The following is a 22,496-nucleotide window of genomic DNA, read 5'->3' on the forward strand; positions in this document are numbered from 1 at the left end:
GTATCATGTGATCTCAAAATAAATACACCTGTCCCTGGTAGGCTCCAGAGTTTGCTAGAGAACACACCTAAACTAAAACATCATTAGGACCAAAAATATTGGGAAAATACATATCCCAAGCGTTGAACACCCTATAGACCACCATTAAATCTGTTGATCAAAATGGAAAGAACATGGCACAATCACAACTTAGTCACTGAGGAAGTGGGCATTGTTCAGAGAAGGAACCAAAAGGTCAAAGGTAACTCTCAACACGATGCTAGAAGAAAAGAAAGGTTTGAAAGGAAAACGTCTGTTCTTTCATGTTGTACTAACCTCCTGATTTAGAGACTCATATAAGTCAATTTTAGCACCACAATATAAAATGACAAAACGTTGAAGTGGGTGAATACATATGCCAGGCACTGTACATGTGATGTATTTTTGCCTAGACCTGCTTTTAATTCCTTTATATGACCACAGAAAGCTTATAAGGTGAACTGTTACATATTCAAGCCGTGCAGCTGGCTGTGGCATCGTGTCAGGCTTTTCTATCAAAATTCAGCTCACTAGCAGCTTGACATGGTGCAGCATCCCACTCCACAGTGGTTTCTTTTAGACTCCCGATCCTACACAGGAAATCCCACTCTCTTGGCCAGAGACGTAGGCCTATTTCTCTTTTATTGCTGAAAGAATGCCTGTTGTTTGCTGTGTTCTTTCCTTAGCCTCTCTAAAAGAATTAGACTAAAACTAAAAAAGAAGTGAAAACATTAGTAAGCAGAGGAAGCATCAAGTGCAGCCCTTTAGCTGTCCTAGGACTTGATGTGTTTAAAACTGGAGAACAATGTCAGACTTTACATTATTCATTTGGATACATAAATGGGAATTTTTTAAATCTTGGTCACATCTCTGGAGTGCAAACATAGACACACTCACACATTTCTGTCACATTCTTGTCAGTTTGAGATATTCGATATTCACCCCAGTGGCCTTTTATGTGTACAGTTAGAATGGCATGCTGATTAAATGATATCAGGCTGTGAAGGTTACTTGGATAATAACATGCTCAATTTTCACTGTGTCAACTATAGGCTCTAAGAGTTTGCTTGAGGCCTACCTAACACTGGATTATCACTGTTTATTATATATATATATATATATATATATATATATATATATATATATATATATAAATAATTTATTTATTTGACATTTTTTTGTTGGTTTGTTTTGTTTTGCTTTGACAAACCTGCAATACAAAAGTGAGATCATAACCAAATGACCCATACAACAGATATCCATTGCATTGTAATTGCATTTATTTATTCTATAGATTTAATCACATTTATAGCAACTGCAGTACAGGAAAGGAGCAATATGGTAATTTACTACAGAACTGTAAATACAGGAAATAAACTAGAAAAGTAAGGCAAAATACTGAAATATTTTGAACAACTTAGCAAAGATTAACAGTATTCACTTATAACACAATCCCTGCTTTAAAATGGACCAGATTATTGTAATTATATCATTTATACATAATTTCCCTTAATGTTTGTGTACTTAAAAATATTATTTCATTGTATTCCTTAAAGTCCATATTTACAGACCAGTTACACAGTGTATCATCCTTTTTTAACTGAAATATTTGATTTAAATTTTCCTAATAAGTCTATATGAATTGTTGACCACAGCAATCAAAACAATCAAAATGTCAAGCAGAAAACATTATATTCTGGTACGACTCCCAAAGTTATTATCACGTTTCGCAATACTACAAGGCAGCATAAGTATTTATGCAAATATATACAATTTACATAAGTAGTAAGGTGAATGAATCAATTCTGAGATTTTGTCTGAGCATGTTGGCAGCCAGCAGGTATAGTAATACACAAAACCCAATGAAATCAGACTTGATGTAAAAACAAATGAAATATACACAGATGTTTAGACTCAGAATCTTTACATTTGTTCCCAGTAGATTTCTAGCATGTACCAAGAGTGCTATTACTAAGACTTATCTGTTCAGCTTTAGAATACAGTAAATCTAGAAGCTTGATTAAAAGATAACACTCGAAAGCAGCTTCCTGTTTGTGGATGCTTTAAGATCTCGGAGTGCTTATGAAAATGTATTTTAATGACTACAAAAATAAACAGCTGTGTTCTTATTATTAACCATCCGATGACCGTATTACACAAATCGGGTGATAAAAGCAAAACGTGTACGAAAAACTGCATGCTATTCAAGATCCGTTTCTTTACCAATAGCTTGCTTAGTACAGTAAAGAGAGCAGGTATACACAGACACTGTCATCAACACTGCATTCATACTGTGTTCTTCTACACCCCTTTGTCTCCATGCACAAAAGCAGTAACAGAAGAAGTGTTGACAGAGAGTGTAATGTGATCAGTCGTAGCAGGGGTCGAATGGGGCCTTCTGTGAGCTCAAGGCCAGATGGAAAGGGAATCTTCCCACCTGTGTTGTCCTGCATTTCCTCACTCAAAAAGCCCCTCTCTATGGATTGGGTTTCCATGCAATACTCTTTGACTGCACCTGTTCTCCTCTACAGGCCAGGCTCTAAAAAAGGTTAGGCTCTATGAGGGTGGGATGTTTGTCTGAACCTGTGAACCTGATCAGTTCTCGGGGGACACACATGCAGAGGAGTGTTCATTACTGTCTGAAAGCAGAAGAGAAGCATGAAACTTAGATCTGTTGCATTTAGTACAGTAAGTTCCACACTGGAGGTCTAAAGAATTGTTCACACACGACAACGTATAATCACATCACAGAGCCTGCATTCAACAATCCAATTTAACCTGACATCATCGGAGTATTTATTTATTTGTATTTAAGACGGTAGTTGTATTACATGGCCTAAGATTTCAAGAGTCATTTAAACCTTGCTATAATAATTAGTTTGTAACCTCAACACACTCCTCAAGAGACCAGTTCTTCACTTTTAAAGGGTTTTTACTTGAAAACTTTTTCAACAAAGGTAAACTCTTTGTTGTTTGGCTGAACGTAATAAAGAATGATGAAAGATGAAACTTCTTCACTTGCCACATATTGAGCAAGAGTCATCAATTTCTTGCTCAAATGACGACTAAACACTGAACTTGGAAAACAGGACAACACATGATAGCTGCAAAGAGACTTTTTTTTGATGACAATGCGGCGACTGGCATGTTTTACACTGACTAAGCAAATGTTTTGCTGACTGTATGACTGTCGATAGGGAAGACGAAGCCTGTGAAACTGCACACAGGTCTGAACTAAAGTGCCCCGCATGTCGCAATGGTCCAGAAGTATATGTGTGTGTCTTTGTGTGGGTGCACACACACTTTAAACACGATATCCTCGGTAGAGTTTCATATCCCTAACATATCCCCCATAGCTTACATTTTCCCATTAAACCTGAATGCAGGTAAAGAGGGGGGAAAAATGCAGGTAAAATGAACCAAACGAATGAGCAAATAAAAGATATCGTATAAATTACGGTATTGCATTGTTTAATTTAGATATGTGGAATAAATAAATAAAAATTAACAGCATAAAAAGATAAATATTTAATATTCAAATATGAACATGCAATGTGAGCAGGCGTGTGTGATGAGGAACAAGGGATAAAAACATGTTCAACTTAGGTTTGGGTGACATGCAGGGATCTGTCTGCTACGTTACTTTAATGGCAGCAGGGCTTTGTGCGCTGGATTGTTTATGTATCTAGCCCAGGTACGACAGTTGAACACATAAAGCACCCAATAGCATTTGCAAGTTTGTTCCCTCTTGTTTAGCAGCAATAGAAAAAAAGATGCTGATCCCTTTTATAGGTTATTCAATGGAAATTCGTGCAACATCACAAGGCATCCGGTAGACTGAATGACGATGCGTAATGAGCTGTACGTTTCACTGTATATCAAAGGTAGGGACAGGACTGGATGGATTTTTTTTTTTTTAATGCAATCGCATTGATTAAAGTCCTCCTCCAAGCACATTGGGGAACTCAGCAGGGTAGTGGTTCATGTATATCTTGGGTTAAGTTTCACACACATCTGCCACCAATTTCCCACAGTTGGCATTAAGTGGATATGTGGACTTGTGGGCAAGTATACAGAATGAAATCAGAGTAATAATAAGAAAAATCCCCCAATAAATAAATAAATAAAATACGGATGTGGTTGGTTAGATCAGGCTGGTCATTCCTGGATCTCTTGTTTACAGTAGAGAATATTTGATTAGAGAATCATGATGATGATAATATAGTACCACTGTAGCATTGATTGTATGTCCTCTCAAATACAGAGATGCCAAAATAGACTTTGGGAAGCATACAGCAATCACAAGAAGCTGAATTACCAGGTCTGTCTAAATTATGGCTCAACGCGGTACAACTGCTACTGAGCGTTCTCTCTGTTACCACTTGAATAGGCAGTGACCTGTCAGTAAAACAAAATATATCTGTAGTTTAGTTCCTACAAATAAATCCTTAATGTCTCACCTGTAAAAAGTCACATCTGGATCCGAACATCACTATTTACACATACAGTACGTAGAAATACAGCAGTTAAATAATGCTGATGATTGACTATCAAGGCATCATCAAAAGCCATGTGGCATTTCTGTGCACTTCCTCTGAAGTGGACTTTCCTTTTTATAGGGCATTGATCTGGGTTTTTGTTTCAAACGACTGAGCCTCTGTTGCATCACATTTAAGCTGGTACAGAAGTATAAATATCATCCGCACTTTCTCATAAAAACAATACCCATTCAAGAGATATTGCTGTAGATTAACCACAACAAAAACATGAGACCCTGGACATGTCTGAACGTGTGTATGAGACTGTGTATGGGGGATTATGTGTGAGTGCTAGTAGTTGGGAAGGTGGCAAGCTTATGTGTGAGTGGTTACAAGAGCTCAGGTACCAAGCAAAACCAGCGGCAGAGCAAATACTCTGGAATATCCCAAGAACAAAGTTAAATCAAACAAACCTGCAGAATACTGACAGAGACATCGGATTTGTTGGAATTCTACAAATGTGAATTAGTATTTAAAAACTATTATATGGGGAATCCAGCACCCTAAAATAAATGGTTCCAAGTATAGAGTACATATAGTGTATGTGGGCCATGCTATTTTTTTTACACCAGCATGTAGCTAACAGTAATTGTGACGACTACAGTACATAACTCCCATTTCTTCAGACCAGCTGAGACTTTAAAAGAGGGTTAAAGGAGAAACATTAAGCAGGCAGCGTGGCCGCTGAGTGAAAATTAAAACATAACACTCTTAAAACCTAGCAATGTCATCAACTCCTACACAGAGAACTAAGAGATGAACTTAACTTAATCAGATGAATTCTTTACTTCTCAATTTCATGTTACGCATGACTGGGATTCTAAGTGAAGATAACTGACTTCTGATCAGGTTTGGACTCAACCACAAATCAAGCATAAAGTCAGACCAGACCCCATAAACTCTCAACTAATGGTCAAACCCCTACAGACATATAAAACAGACAGAATCATGCTGAGGAGGGGATGTTTAAGATGAATGGTTTAGGAGGAATGGACCCGAACGAGTGAAGCTGCCACACTCTGCAGGTTTTAAGCTCCTCACACTCTCTTCCTGGCCACGTCAGCATCCTGGCACTCCACGGCTGAAAGGGCGATCAGCATCTGCGCTGCATAGTATGTAGCCATGATGATAGCGCGCGAGTGCGGCACAGGGAAGCAGAATTTGTTGACAGCAATGGTGAGGTCTGACACCATGAAGAGAACAGCTCCCAAGCAGGCCGACAGCTTGGTCCATGTCCACAAGTCGTTGGCCAGCTGCACACCAGCGATGGCCCTCCAGCCCATGAAGCCTATCAGAGCAATGTAGACGGCCACCAGGTAGGTGAAGGTGCCAGACAGATAAGGGTAGAGGAGGGTGTAGCAAAGGCCTGAGATAGTGGCGATGACCAGGCCTGCTCGTAGGTTGAGTGGTTTCATCCCAAAAGCAGATGAGTACAAGATGTGCGTGATGGCAAACATCAGCAGCCCTGTTACAAACAATGGTTGAAGGTGTCATGGATTGAATGCATGTGATAACTGATGAAACAAGAAAGAACCTTAAATCAATTTAATTCAGGTTTCTGCCAACTACACCAAATCTGATTTGTCTTAACATTATACTAAAGAGATCAAATGAAAAGTTGAATTCACCATGACTGAAGTAGCCCTGCTCCTGCCAGATCAGAAAGGCGTCTCCTAGAGCTGAGAATATGAGTCCTGCGAGGATCTTTCTAGCACTTGAGTGGGCTCCTAAAAAGCTGATGCCATGGGCCAGCAGGAAGACCCAGAGACAGAAAATGGGCAAACATTTAATAAGGGCACTGAACCAAGATGGGCTGGAGGTGGGCAGCCACAGCACAAAATAGACACAGGTGGCTTTGAAGAATGGCACCAGCTTTGGGCCTTCGCTTTTCACCTGCACAAAAACAACAGAACATTGAAACAAATGCACAAAATATATGTATGTAAGTATGTCAATGTCTACCACAAGAGAGTTCTATTATTTCTATATGAATTCATCATAACTACAGTTTCAGTTTTTTAACGCGAATAAATACGAATTTTGATAGTTCTATAGTTCTTCTTAGGGAGAACTATATTGGTGACACAATTAAGAATAATAAAGTACCACCTACTGAGTTCAATAAAAAAAGGATTTCATGATTGTTTCAACCAAACATCTAGTGCTTATTCGACCCACAGAAAAAAATTAAATGGTTATTGATATCCAGCAGAAGGGAGTGGAGTATCGAGTCCACAGTGTTCTAGATCACTTTGGCAGGGAACAGATAGAGGAGGTGGTGTGTCAAAACCAAGAAAAAAAATCTGCAGACATTTCACCTCTTACCCAAAACCCCACAAAAACTGCCAAAGAGGCAGGGAAGGGAAGGGCAACCCTCTGGGGCCAAAGCCCAACGCAAGTTCATTCCAGAACCTTGACTTGCTGTGATACACCTACTATTAAAAACTGATCCATCATAATTACAGTCTCAGAAATGCCTATACCATTGTTAGGTTACTGATAGGTAAAGGATAAAAGGCAATTGTGTATTGTTTTTGTTTTCATTCTCTCTGTATGGCAAAGGAAGATAAATTCTGGAGAGTGCTCAATGTGATGATAACTGATACAGGATAACTGATACACTTCTGGTGCCTTAATTTGTTTAAATAATTAAACCAGCCATAAATATCAGCTGAAACAAAAGGTCACATAATATCCATACACATACACACTGGAAATGGCGCAATGGAAAATTACTTCACCTCCCCTACAGAATAAATGTAATATCCGAGCTTGGCGGGAGTCTGCGTTTCTATCTTTTGCTGCTCATCTGTTTCCAATTTGAAATCCTGATGTTTGCATCATAATGAGTCTTTATTTATTGGTACATTACAGTACATTACAGCACTGTGATATTCTTTTTTCTTCTATCCCAGCATGTTAGGAGGTTGGGGTCAGAGCGCAGGGTCAGCCATGATGAGGCATGCCTGGAGCTGAGAGGGTCAAGGGCCTTGCTCAAGGGCCCAACAGTGGCACCTTGGCAGTGCTGGGGCTTGAACCCCCGACCTTCCGATCAGTAACCCAGAGCCTGGCAGTGCTGGGATTTGAACCACCGATCTTCCGATCAGTAACCCAGAGCCTGGCAGTGCTGGGATTTGAACCACCGATCTTCCGATCAGTAACCCAGAGCCTGGCAGTGCTGGGATTTGAACCACCGATCTTCCGATCAGTAACCCAGAGCCTTAACCGTCAAGTCAACACAGCTTTCGGTGTTGGTAAATTTGAAAGTCAAGAATAATGAATGTACCCTGGTATTTCACACATAATCCATATCAAACAGCATGAAAGATTAATGCTGGATCAGTGGATTAAGCAGAAATTTTGAAAGAAGAGAGATCACATTTCTGTCCAATCTCATTTTAACTTTGTACATTTTGTTGCCATGCATATGTGTATATAAATGACACACATTTTACACCCTTCAAACGCTGCATCCGATTATTGCATGAGTGATGGTGAATTGTCCCAAGTGCATCAGGATTTGCACACTGGTACTGGTTTAAGAATTTAGCTGCTTGGTTCTTTAGCCTACTAGAGGAAATGGGAACTGAAGTTACGTTGTTCCACTGGAAAAAAAAAGGGGCTATTGTTAGCAAGTATATATTTTAATCAGATTGTACCCCTGCAGCGTGGGAAAGGTCAAAGAAGGCTGAAACAGCCTGAAACAAAACACAGCAATTCCGCATCTCTCCAAATTGTTATTATGTTTTGCTGCATCCAGTGTAACACTTTATTCTAAGCAAGTACCTCTGGACTCAGAGTATGAAACATCACTCAGATTAACTGTTTGATATTCAGGCAGAAATGAAGAATCAAGGTGACTCATCATATGGTCCTAAAGCTAAAAGAGAGAATCCTGTCTGAAAGCCAAAACATGTGGGTGAAAGTTATAATGCAGTTATCTAAAGGGGCATATTTTAGTAGCCTTCCTGCAATAACATACAAAAACATTTTAACCCCAGGAAGGACTTGATAATGAAACAGTATTGTTAGAGCATGAAGAACAGTGCTTAATGTAGGGACTCTGTGTGTGGGAACTCTAAACTGTATGCCATAAGGCATTCACAGTTGGGAATGGTCTTATATTAATGCCATATATAGTGGATGTATTAAATAAAAAAGCACAGTACGAGGTTTCCGTAGAAACAGTATGTTTCAGACAAAAGTCCTTCATCAGTGGTGTAAGTCCTTCCTCGGCTGTAGGAAAAGGAACCAGAACAGCTGAAGCAGAGCTTTTGTCTCAAACATATTGTTTCTTGGGAAACCTTGTGTACTTTTACTACATCTGCAAAATAACATACTTTGGTTACTCAATTTATTCTTCTTCAGCTCTATGTATATCTGTATATTCCTCAGATCTATACATATATATTCTGCAGATTCAGATCTATATATTCTTCAAATCCATCCATTTTCTGTACCGATTATCCTTACAGGGTTGCAGGGAGCCTGGAACCTATCCCAGGGAGCATGGGACACAAGGCGGGGGACACCCTGGACGGAGTGCCAATCCATCGCTGGGCACAATCACACACACATTCACACACTTTTGGACAAAAGCCTACAGTGCATGTCTTTGAACTGGGGGAGGAAACCCCTGAAGCACGGGGAGAACATGCAAACTCCACGCACACAGGGCCACGGTGGGCGTCGAACCCCCAATCCTGGAGGTGTGAAGCAAATGTGCTAACCAGTAAGTCACTGTGGCCACGTCTCCAAATCTATATCTATATATTCTTTTTATCTATATCTATATTCTTCAGCTCTATAACTATACCTACTTCAGAGATATATCTATATATTCTTCAGATTTATATCCATATATTCTTCAGCTCTATCCATATATTCTTCAGCTCTATATCTATATATTCTTCAGATTTATATCCATATATTCTTCAGCTCTCTATCCATATATTCTTCAGATCTATATCTATATATTTTCAGCTCTATATATTCCTCTGATCTATATTGATATATTCTTCAGCTCTCTATATATGTATTATTCAGCACTATTTAAACTTCAGATCTATACCTATGTATTATTCAACACGATTTAATCTTCAGATCTACATCTATATTTGTATCTATATCTACAGATCCTAAGTGCACACTGTTTTCTGCGCGCATGCGTAGAGGAGAGAGGAAAACCGCAGGCGAAAGCGTTGTCACATGACTACTTCCTTTCAACACAAGCCCTTTGAAAGCGCAGCCACAATAAGGAAAGCGTGAGAATATTCTTCATAAAACACAATTACCAAGAACAACGGGGTCATTTAACAGACATCGGCTTAGATCCAGAGTTGGCTCTAGCCTTTGTTTACATGCTCATGGTTTAGAAATGTGCACTAGGGTATAATCTACAAGCTAAAAACGAGATTTATTACTCAAGTAGACGAAGCGAGCAGCAGACGCAGGGGTAAATAATAAACGTGGACACGCTATGGTCACGTGCGTATTGTTTTCCGGATGTACTATCCAATAAACATCGCGTTAAAGAAAATAAATTTAGCGAACTGTTGAATGATTGAAGATGATCTCTACCTCACATCATTATGCAGTCAACAGCCGCAGATGTGGAGTAAAAGAGACCAGAGGGATATGAGTAGGGATGCTCTTCACACAAGTATCACACAGTATCCACTTCACACAACGTGACACATCAGTAGAAATAAAACACGTGTGTTATATGTGCACATATACATACACATGTGTATATATATATGCAGGAAATCATATCTAGCTCTTGTTAAACATACAAATATTTATCCACTTACCACAGTAACAGGTGAAACCATGTTTATATTAGGATGATATCCGTGAGCTGAACGGATGATGTCAAGACAGAAACAACACTGAACTAACCTGACACACAAGTGTATTTTATGTTCCTTTGTGTAGAAATTTGTTTTTGTCTCTTGTTTGGGACAGTTCAGCATCGGGGGAGGAGACAACTGCGAATGTGGGTGGGGATAGAAGAGGAATACGCTGATAGGTCAGAGTGAAAATAACTGTTCAATCAAATGTGAGGATGGCAGAGAAAGTATCCGCCCACGCATGGGAAGGAGTTCTCGGGCTTATTTACAATCCCTTCTCCACCCCCCACCCCCCGCCCCCCGCGCGCGTTTATTTATTGCTTTTTTTTTATTATTTGATTTATTATTTAAAAAAATACAAGCTCGGTTAAGGCATTAAGAAGGCTAAAAAGACGGACCGAATCGCACTAGAATTCTGCCTATAATGAGTATTTTCACATGAGACTATTAATTATGCCATGTCTCTTTAAATGCTGCCTGATGAGGGTTGATATGTCCTTTTGAAGGTTGCATACGATTTTTTTATAAGACGTATCTATAAGATGTGGATAAGATTTGTCTAAGCCGCTGTTTTTGGTTTTGTCAGCAGTTGCGCAAATGTTAAAAATGAGATTCTGGCCAGGGTTGCCAGGTATGCAGTAGAAAACAACAATAACAACAACCGCCATGGTCAATAAAACCATCATTAAAGCTGCTGAAGTCCGACATTAGAACAGGGAAAAATGTGTTTTAAAATACTTTAAAGTAATGTCATACAATACATTACAGTGAAGCAGTTGTTCATACTGAATTTAGGCAGAAAATAATATTTGAAATGAACAACATTGAATACATCTATGTTTTTAGGGAACACTACAAATACAAAACCTCATGCCTGGGGCTCCTCCGTGTGTGTGTGTGTGTGTGTGTGTGTGTGTGTGTATATATATATATATATATATATATATATATATATATATATATATATATATATATATATATATATATATATAAAATAGTTGAGTCCACTCTATTGCATTGCTCCTATATCTGATTACACACACACACACACACACACACACACACACACACACGAATGTGGGTGTGTAATTAGATATATATACAATGCAATAGAGTGGACTCAACTATTTATCTTATTTGTTGTAAGCAGTTGGTGTCAATTAATATTTCACCAGTTTTTGTCACCTGTTTTAATCTCAGGTTAAAATAACATAAACGTAACCTCCGTAGTATATGTATAGAATTAGGAAGTGGGAGGGGTTTATGGCAGGTGCATCAAATGTAAATTTGTCTTTACATGTTCAGAGAGAGAGAGAGAGAGAGAGAGAGAGAGAGAGAGAGAGGCATTTCTAGCATGGTTCCACTTTGAGTAAATTTGGATCCCAACAGAACACAAGGGTTGAATTGGATAGCCAAGTAGATCTTTCACCAATTTACTGGTTTTATTCAGGTAAATTCATTCATTCATTCCGCTTATCCTACACAAGGTGGCTGGGGAGCCTGGAGCCTATCCCAGGGAACTCGAGGCACAAGGCAGAGGACACCCTGGATGTGGTGCCAACCCGTCGCAGGGTACAATCACACACACACACTCACACACTACGGACAACTTGGAAATGCCAATCAGCCTACAGTGGACTTGGGGAGGAAACCGGAGTATCCAGAGGAAACTCCCTGAAGCACGGGGAAAACATGAACTCCATGCACACAGGGTGGAGGCAGGATTCAAACCCCCAACCCAGGTTCCCCTTATTTGGCTAAATATGTTTCATAAATAAAAATAATGACCAGTTAGTAGGGAGTAGACCAGTTGACACACATGCAGGCTGGAGGATAGAACATGATATGGATCTATCCAAAAATTAAACATATTAATGTCATGATACAAGTATTGTGGTTATTAATGCTTTATGTCATGAACAGTACCATATGTCATTGTTTACTGTATTGTTATCGTTACATCTTTTTTTTTCTCCATGTGCCATGAATACTGTGGTTTGTAAATTCTGAATAAAAAAGATTTTATTTGTGAATAATGTGGCTCCAAAACCTCAGCAACAATAAAGATAAATATTAAACAATGTATTAAACAATGTCTTGAAGTAATGTTTTTGCTGTATTGCTTATTCCAATGTAAAGTAATATTGAGAATGATATCAAGTGATCAGGAAGCACAAGTATGAAGCGCAACCACTTCATTTAATGTGTATAAAACCCAAAAAGCCAAAAAAAAAAATATTTACCTAAAAATAAAAAAATTATAGTAAAATAGGGTAAAAGCCGGAGCTGGCAACACCACGCGGTTTTTTTTTCCAGCTGAAGGAGAGGATCTGAAACTTCAGCGTTTTTTTTTTTTTCCCAGAATGACCCATACCGGATATGACGTGCTCTCTTACTTGAGTGACGTAGCCACTACTTTAGTATCAGAGGCGATGTAGTCTTATCAATAGGTCGTATTTGCAATCTTTCGTCGGAATTTGGAAATTGAGACTAGATATTCATATGAGAACATCGAGAGACCATTTATTTAAAGAGCTTTTTGTTGTAATTTGTAGCTCAGTTCACGTAGCTAGCTAGCCCGTTACTTGGCTAGGTAGCTAATTGTAGCTAGCTATAATTATGACACGACAGCTTGGTGTGGCTCCCTGAGGGAACACACTTCCTGTGTTTGGTTAAAGTAAAATACATTTAATAAAATGCTGTCGTGTGAGATCGGTTTAGGAAGATGAACGCATCTGGTTCTAAACTTAACGCCGTTAATTAGTGGCAACCATCTGTGTATTGGTTAGCTAGCAGGAGTTATATATGTGTATTGGTTAGCTAGCAGGAGTTATATATGTGTATTGGTTAGCTAGCAGGACTTATATATGTGTATTGGTTAGCTAGCAGGAGTTATATATGTGTATTGGTTAGCTAGCAGCAGTTATATATGTGTATTGGTTAGCTAGCAGGAGTTAAATAGCGAATTACAATCAGTTGTTAGCAAAACTCAACATTTGGCAGCATGGATTTCCACAGTGTGCTGTCCATCGCCTCCGAAAAGCAAGGCCTGAGCAGCTTACCGGTGAGTTACTCATTATTAACCTGACAAAACATGTACTGATAGCTCTCTACACCTGTTATTAAAATACCACAGGCACTGGTGAGGCATCATTTTGTTTATATAAATATATATGTCACTGTCGCACTTTACGGTAGCAGTAATGTTCAGTTTAGTTTATACCTGGTTATATAGACCAGTTCTTAATCCTTTTACAATCATGGATTCAGTGTAGAGATGGAAATCAACTATCCCCTTGTGTTTATAGAACAGATAGATTAAACGATGAGCACATTAAACAAATATGTACCATCATAACTCTATTGAAGCCATTAGGGGTTCACAAACTTTTTATACAGCAACAGATTTATCAAGTTTATGAACATGACAGATTTAAGCGAATGTGCAACATCATGTTCATATATCGTAGCTGTTCGAGCTTTTTTTTTTTTTTTTTTAAATGTGTGTGTATATATGTATATATGTGTGTATATATATATATATATATATATATATATATATATATATATATATATATATATGTGTGTATATGTGTGTGTATATGTGTGTATATATATATATATATATATATATATATATATATATATATATATATATATATATACACACATACACACACACACACACACACACACACACACACACACATTTCTGATCATTTCCACCACATAAGATCCCGAACAGTTACCCTATATTAAAGTGTAGATCTAAAATACAATCAAATAGAGTTTGATTCAGTGTTGTTATTTGTACCCCTTTTTAATGTCATTAATGTTTGGATGGTTTAAAAAAAAATGTTTAGACTGACCTCATTCAGTCAAATGATTATTATTATTTTTTAAAATTTTATTTATTTATTTTTTGGTTACCATCATTTATGTGTCCGGTAGTTATCAGTAAAGGTTGCTGTTTGCTTGACGGTCCTCTTTGTACATTTAACATCTTCTATCGCTGCTTAATTTGCAGAAGAGGTACAGCTTGAAACCTGGCCCCCCGAAAAAAGACCCAAAAGTGAAGGGTGTCAATTCCTCTGCAGTGCAAGCGTACTTGAAGAAGCAGGAGATGGAACAGAAAAAGAAAGGTGACCTCATAAACTTGATTTTGGTTTTACATTTCTATGGTTATTGTTTTATTTTGCAAGCAGCCCTTTGACGCCTTACGTTATCTGCGTTTAGATCTGTTGAAGAAAAAGCAGAAGGAAGAACTCCTGGCTAAGAGAGTGGAATTGAAATCCGACCGGAAAGCGCGTGCCATGGCGTCTCGCACCAAGGACAACTTCCACGGCTATGACGGCACGCCCATTGTAGATCAGCCCAAGAAAAGGCAGAGTAAGGATTCAAGGTTTGAGGAACAACCAGGGAGCGATGACGCTTATTACGATGAAGACAATTCTGAATATGCTGGCACTGACTCGGAACCGGAACCGGAACCAGAACCAACGCCTATAGTAAGGCCTCAGGAACGCAGTAACGGTTCAACCAAAATGAGCAGTGTGCAGAAAAAAACTAGCGCTCCACCCAAGGGTGCTCCACCACCCATGAATTTTGCAGATCTCTTAAAGCTCGCTGAGAAAAAACAGTTTGAACCTGTCGAGTTGAAGCCAACAAAGAAAACTGAAGAGAGGCTTCGCACAGCCGAGGAAATTAGAGAGTTAGAACTTGAGCGCAAAGCTAAGAAACAAGATAAAGGGAGAGACGTTAAACCAGTCAAAAGTTCAGGGCACAAAGAAAGCAAATCCAGCTTGAATTCTCAGAAGAAAAATGTGGTTGACAGGGAAGGAATATCACACAGGTCATCCAGTGAGAAATCATCCAGTGGAATTAGCAAAACGCCAAAGCTGCACATGCAGACTGAGCGACTGCACAGCTCTGCCAAATCATCTCATGGATCCAAACCTAGCTCTAGCTCCTCAGGTGCCTTAAGTGGTAAAGCTGCCATGAAGGGAACTTCATCTTCATCTTCAGTCAAGCAAACAGGGCCCAGGCCCAAGTCTGGTGAAAAGCCAACCACCTCAAGTGACCTTAACTCCAAGAAAGGCTATCCAGGACTACCTCAAGTAAAAATGAATAGTTCTGGGAGTCGAAGTGATGCTGCTTCAAACTCCTGTAGACCGTCAGGTCATGGGCAAGGGATTAAGGGATCTGGAAACACCAGACCTAGTCCGGGTAACATGAACAAGAGAGGACCTCCTCAAAAGCCTGGAAAGGGAGAGTTGCCTCGATATTCAGGCAATCCTCCTCCCCGACCAGGTATCAACGCACCTGTGAGATCTGCACCTGCTGTCTCCTCGAAACAAGCAGAATCTCAGCAGCCACGACCCGGGGGTAGCATGCAGGGCCGAGCTGTTCCCGGAGGGGCAAAACTCCCTGTAAATGGACAAAGCAAACCTAGCAGACCATTAAACAGTATGAGACCAGTTCCTGGAAGAACCCCATGTACTGTCGTGTCAGAGACCATTTCATCTAAAAACTTTGCACCTAAACAAGGAGTGGCTGCCAGGCCTCCAGTTCCTCAGGGGCCCAGAACAATCATAGGACCAACAGGTCATAGAATTTTGGCTAGACCATCTGGTAAGAAGAGATTTGTTAACTTAGCCTTTATTTGGGATGTTTGCGTTATTGCAATGCTACTAATTTCTAGTATAGCTCGAAGTGCTCAGTGGTTCTCTGGAGAGTAGCAGTCACCTGATTTATTTGTCACTCCCATACTTCTAAAATACGAAACACTCACAGTAACAGGCTCCATGTGCTTTTAGTCGTATACCACAGGGTACAATGAACTCGATCACTGATTACGTTCACATGTACAGAAATAATCTAATTATTGACCTCATTCTGAATAAGACAATATTGTGATTAAGGTGTTTACACGAGTCGCTTTTAGAATATTACTTTCATGTTCCCGTTTTACGTGTAGATCGATTAATGGCACACGTCATTACATCCCCACGCCGTCCGATGTTCCCTACAGAATTTCACAGATCAACATAGAGTTGGTCTTCTTTATGGTACCATATACAGTTTTGGGTGTTTTCATTTTTTATTTTACGAAAGCTTCAAATGCAGTTAATTATTTATCAGGCTATAAGTACTAATAGACGACTGCTTGAAGCCGTGGGCTGCGTCCCAAACTGTGTACTTGCCTACTATATGACTTTTAGTTGGATTAAAAGGTCATCAATAATCACTGTTTACATCCTAATTTCTTAATCAGAGTATCGTCTTATTCGGGTTAATATGGGATTATTGTTGTCCATGTAAACGTACTGAGGGTGTGTTAAGTATAAGTAGTACTCAGTGTGTTTCTCTTGATAGTCGTGGGAGTCACTGATGGTAGTTTCTCAGTGTTGTATTACTATTACTTCTAAAGAGTACTATCGATTTCCAAACTGCATACAACAGATTTGATGAACACAAGGTATTTGTGATAAAGCACATTAAAGAACCAGCATACAATCATGAATGTACACCGATGTACAACTGATCTGATCTGCATTTAAAACCTGATATTGAGCTGCCATGCCTAATATTCTCTGGAAGATTATTATGGGATTTTCAGAGGTAAGATAAACATCTTCCATTGGTTGAGCTGTGACTGACTCTCGGGGTTAACAGTACGCCTTGTTCAGCTGAACAGAGTGCTGTTTCAGGAGATCAACAAGATATAATTAAGAGATATAAGACATTATAATTAACATGAAACTTCAGAGGCAGCCATTGTAGCTTGATTAAGGGACGTAAGCTCTCGGCTTTCTTTTTCTTCTTTCTTTTTGCTGTAATGAGCTCCATTCAGCTAGAACGCAACACATTACAATAGTCCAGTCTACAGGCTACGAGTGACTTATAGGGTTACCACACTTCCTGTTTTGTCTGCATCGTGATAATACATTGTGAGATAATGACACGCAGTTACACAGATGTCGTTTACATTAAAGTCAAATGATAAACCAGCATCAAGGGTTGAATGCAGGTTCTTACCTTCATTACTCACAGTATCACAGTAAAGGACAGCTGGTTGGATGTCAAGATTATTTCTCTTGCCCCTTTTTGTATTTTTGAGTAAAAATTTATTAGGCTTTTTAAAAATTTTTTTAAATTTATTATTATTATTATTTTTTTTTTTTATAAACACACTTTTTTTTAGGTGTTGCTGTTTAAGGATTTGCTGGTGTGTTTGCGTTCCAGGACAGGTCCAGTGATTTCTCAGGAAAAGGATGTCTACATTTTGGCAGCATATGAAAAGTCTCCAGTGGAGTTTTTTGTTTGATGAATTTTTAAAGGTGACCCCCCCCCCCCCTTTTTTTTCCCTCAAAGGACCAGAGCTACCAGCAATAACGTCTAGCTACAAACGCAAGTTTGAGGAGGAAGAGGACTATGACTCTGAGATGGATGACTTCATTGATGATGAAGAAGACGACCAGGATGAAATTTCAAAACATATCCGAGAAATCTTCGGCTATGATCGGACCAGGTAAGTTCTTACATGGATGTTCCGGTTCTAGCGTTTATTTTTATTTGTTTATTTTTTTAAAGTGTTCTTCACATTGAAATGTGAACGCATAATGTTTTGTGTGAATACTGATGATCATAAATGTCCTTGTGTTATTAGATACAAAGATGAGAGTGACTATGCGTTGAAGTTTATGGAGAGCAGTTGGAAAGAACAACAGAAGGAGGAGGCGCGAAGGTAAACAACTTGAGACTTAAAGTTAGTGTGAAGCTAAGATATGTTTTTCACAACCATGCTTCATAATGTGTGCCTCTCGTGTGTTCTGCCTGGTGCCTTTTGCTGGTAGCCTGCGAATGGCTGTGCTCGAGGATCAGGAGGAAGAGCGGCGAGAGTTGGAAGAAATGAAACGAGGAGACAGGAAGAGGAGAAAAATATGAATAATTGAGGGGACAAAGTAACGGAGTGAACGCTTTGCGCATCTGGAGGAAACTGTTGTGTACCTTAATACATCTTTGTTTTGTCTTTGCTTCAGTTTGCGCTTGGGTATTAAAGAAGACGAAGAAGAGATGCGTATGGAGGAGGAGGAGATGAAAAGAAAGCAAACGATGAAAGCAAAACACAAAAAGACTTGACGTTTGAGTTTGCTTGATTGACTTGCGTGGAGTAAAGTCAGTTGTGTAGATCAGGCTCAACACTTCCCTGTGCCATTCTGCAATTAATGTTACATTATTTATTTCAGATGACCAAAATAGGGGTCAGTTTTGCACTACCAAGAGCCCATCTTTTAATAGCTGAGCTTTAGAGAAACTAATATATAATGTATCACTAATGCCATTATTTTATATTGGTAAAGATCATGGAATTACAATGATGTGATAGCAGAATCAACATCTGCTTTGGTATGTGTTCAAGATTTCAAGATTGTGAGTCTTATTTTATTATCAGTGATGTTTGATTGAAGACACATTCTGCAATTTTTTGCAATGTATTTTTCTTGTTAAAGCAGTTTGACAGATCAAGTTGTCCTGTGGTGATTTTTTTTTCTTCAATTTTCATTCCTTTTTCGTATTTATCAGCTCCATATGTCACCACGTGTTAACAGCAGGAAGTATGTTGGTGTCTGTTTTTTGTATTTCAGTTTAATCTACATCCTGGCCTCTATATCTATTATAGGACTAGTTTTATTAGGGTTTTATTTTTATCTTTTACATCCTGTCATGACATTTGCAAAAACCTAGTTGTTCCAGTATGTGCTTATTGCTGATTTGAGTGTGATTTTCAGTTTATAGTTTAGATGCAGTACAGAAGTCTACTGCAATGCAAAAATTTCAAGAAGATTACGCTGACTTGTATGAGAGAAAGAGACATTTGTATTTGCTGAATTTATTATACACCTCTCATCCAGAAAAGCTTAAAGTAGTGCTTGTTTGTCTACTTGAAAACAAAATCATATCTTCGTGTGGATCATCCTGACAGTAAACATGATAAGCTGATACCAAGTAAGCAAATGCAATACCAGTGACCCGAGTCAGTGCAAGTACACTGAATTACTGATTGCCTGTCTGTCTGTAATGGCCATTTGGCTGTCGATGGAAGGGTTTACAATACCACCACTTATAATCACTTTGTTATTTGGCTCTTGAACCATTCTGAGCAAAATAATGAAAATTACAGTGCCCTGCACTAATATTGGTGCCCTTGATAAATGTGCAAGGAAGGCTGTGAAAATTTGTCTTTATTGTTTAAACATTTCCTCTTTTGCTTAAAAAAATTCACAAAAATACTCTGCTCTCATGGATAGCAAACAATTGCAAACACACCAAAGGTTTTTATATTTATTTGTGTATGTGTGTGTGTATATATATATATATATATATATATATATATATATATATATATATATATATATATATATATATATATATATATATATATATATATATATATATATATAAAATCTTTAAATATAGGTGTGTAACAATTATTGGCACCACTATGAATTCATATGAGGAAAAAAATATTTGAAGTACATTTTTTATTAGTACACCTGGGTGACTAGGAAAGGAAGTTGTTCAACCATGACTTCCTGTTTCATTGGGGTATAAATAGGAGTTAACACGCGGCCCAAATTTGATTAGTCATTCGTAACAATGGGTAAGACCAAGGGATATAGCTGTGATGTGCAGCAAAAAGTTGTTGAGCTTCACAAAATAACACAAGCATTGAAAATGCCCATTTCCATCATCAGGGCAATAACTAAGGAGTTCTCGTCAACTGGAAATGTTATGAATCAAGCTGGAATTGGACGTGTGTCTATACTGTCTCAACGCACTGTGAAGAGGATGCTTCAAGTGGCCAAAAAGTGTCCAAGGATCACAGCTGGAGAATTGCAGAAGTTATTTGTGTCTTGGGGTCAGAAAGTCTCCAAAACTACAATCTGAAGTCACCTACATCACCACAAGCTGTTTGGAAGGGTTTCAAGAAAAAAAGCCTCTACTCTCATTCAAAAACAAACTCAAGTGCCTCCAGTTTGCCAGACACTACTGGAACTTCAAATGGAATCGGGTTCTATGGTCAGATGAAACCAAAATAGAGCTTTTTGGCAATAAACACCAGAGGTGGTTATGGCACACACAGAGAGGTAGCCATATGGTAAAGTACCTCATGCCCACGGTTAAATATGGTGGTGGTTCTTTAATGTTTCAGGTCTGTAATTCTGCCAGAGGACCTGGACATGTTGTTAGGATACATGGCATCATGGACTCTATCAAATATCAACAGATATTAAATGAAACCTGACTGCCTCTGCCAGAAAGCTTAAAATGGGCTTTGGATGGATCTTTCAGAAGGACAATGATCCAAAACATACATCAAAATCAACACAAAAATGGTTTACTGACCACAAAATCAAGGTTCTGCCATGACCATCCCAGTCCCCTGACTTCAAACCCATAGAAAACCTGTTAGGTGAACTGAAGAGGAGACTCCACCATGGTTTGAAGGATCTGGAGGGATTCTGTATGGAGGAATGCTCTCAGATCCCTTGCCATGTATTCTCCAACCTCATCATGCATTATAGGAGAAGACTCAGAGCTGTTAGCTTGTCAAAGGGAGATAGCACAACATATTCAATAAAAGGGTGCCAATAATTGTTGCAGACCTATATTTAACAAAAATATTTTTTGATAAACCTGTGTTGTGTTTGCGATTTTTTGATATCCATGAGAGCAGAGTATATTTGTGAATGTTTTTTAATAAAATATCCAAATACTAAACAATAAAGACAATTTCTCTCAGCCTTCTTTGCTCAAATTTACCAAGGGTGCCAATATTAGTGTAGGGCACTGTACATGGTAGTTTCATGCTAATGCTTGGTGCATTGCTGAGATTTTTTTTTTTTTAAACCTCAGTGTCATGGCCAGATCGTGAAACAACTCCCTCAAAAAATAAACACTACTGGTATAACGGTGTCTATTTGAAAAAGATGAGTTAATGTTTAACTGTACACGAAAAAGTTGGACAATTAACGTAGATGTGTGTAATAAAGTGAACACTGTGCCTGACAGATTATCCCACTATCTCAGTAATATCTGATTTAGACTGTATAGCCAAAAGTTTGTGGACACCTGACCATCACACCTGTATGTGTGTGTGCTGTACATCCCATTCCATATTTAGTCGCTCTTTGCTGTTGTAATAACCTCCAATCTTCCAGGAAGGCTTTCTGCTAGATTTTGCAGCTTGGCTATGGGGATTTGTGCTCATTCAGCTACAATAGCATTAGTGAGATCAGGCACTGATGTTAAATGAGGAGGTCTGGAGTGCAGTTGATGTTGCAGTTCATCACAAAGGTGTTCAGTGAGGTTGAGGTCAAGGCTCTGTGCAGGACACTCCAACCTTGGCAAACCATGTCTTCATGAAGTTTGCTTTGTGCACAGGGGCATTGTCGTGCTGGAACAGTTTTGTGCCTCTTAGCTCCAGTGAAGGGAAATTGTTACGCTACAGCATACAGAGATATTCTATACAATTGTTTGCTTCAAACTTTGTGACAACAGTTGGGGGGGACACATGGGTGTGATGGATAGGTGTCCACATACTGTTGGACATATAGTGTAGAGGGGGCTGACAAAGTGTTCTTGAAACAGATACTTTATAGTCAGTAACAAGATTTAAATAGGACCTACAGCACCAGTATGGTTTTGGTGTACTCCTTGTCCTGCTAGTTAGAACCAGAGAAAACACTGGAATCTGCAGGACAGGAGGTATTTCAGGACCAGGTGTGGTAAGTGATAAAACGTTCAGTTAGTGCAGATACAATCTGGCTGAACCTAATAAAGAGGTGGAATGCAAGAAAATATACAATACAACATTTACATTTAAAAAAAAAAAAAAATATATATATATATATATATATATATATATATATATATTAATGATTACCTGTCCCTTTGACAGATACGTGCTGTTTAATATCTTTCTATGTAATTGCTTTTATTTAGAACCACCAGGAGTCATCAGCAGGCTCATTAACACAGACAGACTCGCGACACGAATTTGGTCCTTTCGGCTTGCCTTAGT

General features: G+C 38.7%; 2 protein-coding genes across 3 annotated transcripts; one reads left to right on the forward strand and one right to left on the reverse strand.

Moving 5' to 3' along the window:
- Positions 1-1,276: 1,276 nt before the first annotated feature.
- tmem86a (transmembrane protein 86A) lies at positions 1,277-10,534 on the reverse strand. The gene is made up of 3 exons (XM_017486095.3): positions 10,370-10,534; positions 6,185-6,449; positions 1,277-6,021 (listed from the first exon to the last, which is right to left on the reverse strand). Exons 1-3 carry the CDS (start codon positions 10,529-10,531, stop codon positions 5,594-5,596), a joined length of 855 nt encoding a protein of 284 aa, XP_017341584.1. The 5' UTR covers positions 10,532-10,534; the 3' UTR covers positions 1,277-5,593.
- A 2,247-nt stretch (positions 10,535-12,781) lies between these two features.
- spty2d1 (SPT2 chromatin protein domain containing 1) lies at positions 12,782-18,933 on the forward strand. Of its 2 annotated transcripts, none has more exons than XM_017486131.3 (6): positions 12,782-13,472; positions 14,436-14,550; positions 14,645-16,039; positions 17,783-17,939; positions 18,078-18,155; positions 18,265-18,933. In XM_017486131.3, the coding sequence occupies exons 1-6, from the start codon at positions 13,413-13,415 to the stop codon at positions 18,353-18,355; spliced, it is 1,896 nt and encodes a 631-aa protein (XP_017341620.1). In that variant the 5' UTR covers positions 12,782-13,412; the 3' UTR covers positions 18,356-18,933. The 2 variants fall into 2 exon arrangements, with proteins under 2 accessions (XP_017341620.1, XP_017341619.1); XM_017486130.3 differs by having other exon boundaries at positions 12,783-13,472; positions 18,451-18,933.
- Positions 18,934-22,496: the final 3,563 nt, after the last annotated feature.

The sequence above is a fragment of the Ictalurus punctatus genome, chromosome 14 (assembly GCF_001660625.3).
Source record: "Ictalurus punctatus breed USDA103 chromosome 14, Coco_2.0, whole genome shotgun sequence".
Classification (NCBI taxonomy): domain Eukaryota; kingdom Metazoa; phylum Chordata; class Actinopteri; order Siluriformes; family Ictaluridae; genus Ictalurus; species Ictalurus punctatus.

What these genes read in the sequence shown, in the direction of transcription:
- tmem86a (XM_017486095.3), bottom strand. Translation starts at nt 10,531, where the DNA reads ATGCTGAACTGTCCCAAACAAGAGACAAAAACAAATTTCTACACAAAG. An exon ending in TGGTTTCACCTGTTACTGTG is followed by an intron (nt 6,450 to 10,369) that starts GTAAGTGGATAA and finishes GTTTTTGTGCAG; the next exon opens with GTGAAAAGCGAAGGCCCAAA. An exon ending in GCAGGGCTACTTCAGTCATG is followed by an intron (nt 6,022 to 6,184) that starts GTGAATTCAACT and finishes TGTTTGTAACAG; the next exon opens with GGCTGCTGATGTTTGCCATC.
- spty2d1 (XM_017486130.3), top strand. Translation starts at nt 13,413, where the DNA reads ATGGATTTCCACAGTGTGCTGTCCATCGCCTCCGAAAAGCAAGGCCTG. An exon ending in GATGGAACAGAAAAAGAAAG is followed by an intron (nt 14,551 to 14,644) that starts GTGACCTCATAA and finishes ATCTGCGTTTAG; the next exon opens with ATCTGTTGAAGAAAAAGCAG. An exon ending in CAGAAGGAGGAGGCGCGAAG is followed by an intron (nt 18,156 to 18,450) that starts GTAAACAACTTG and finishes TCTTTGCTTCAG; the next exon opens with TTTGCGCTTGGGTATTAAAG.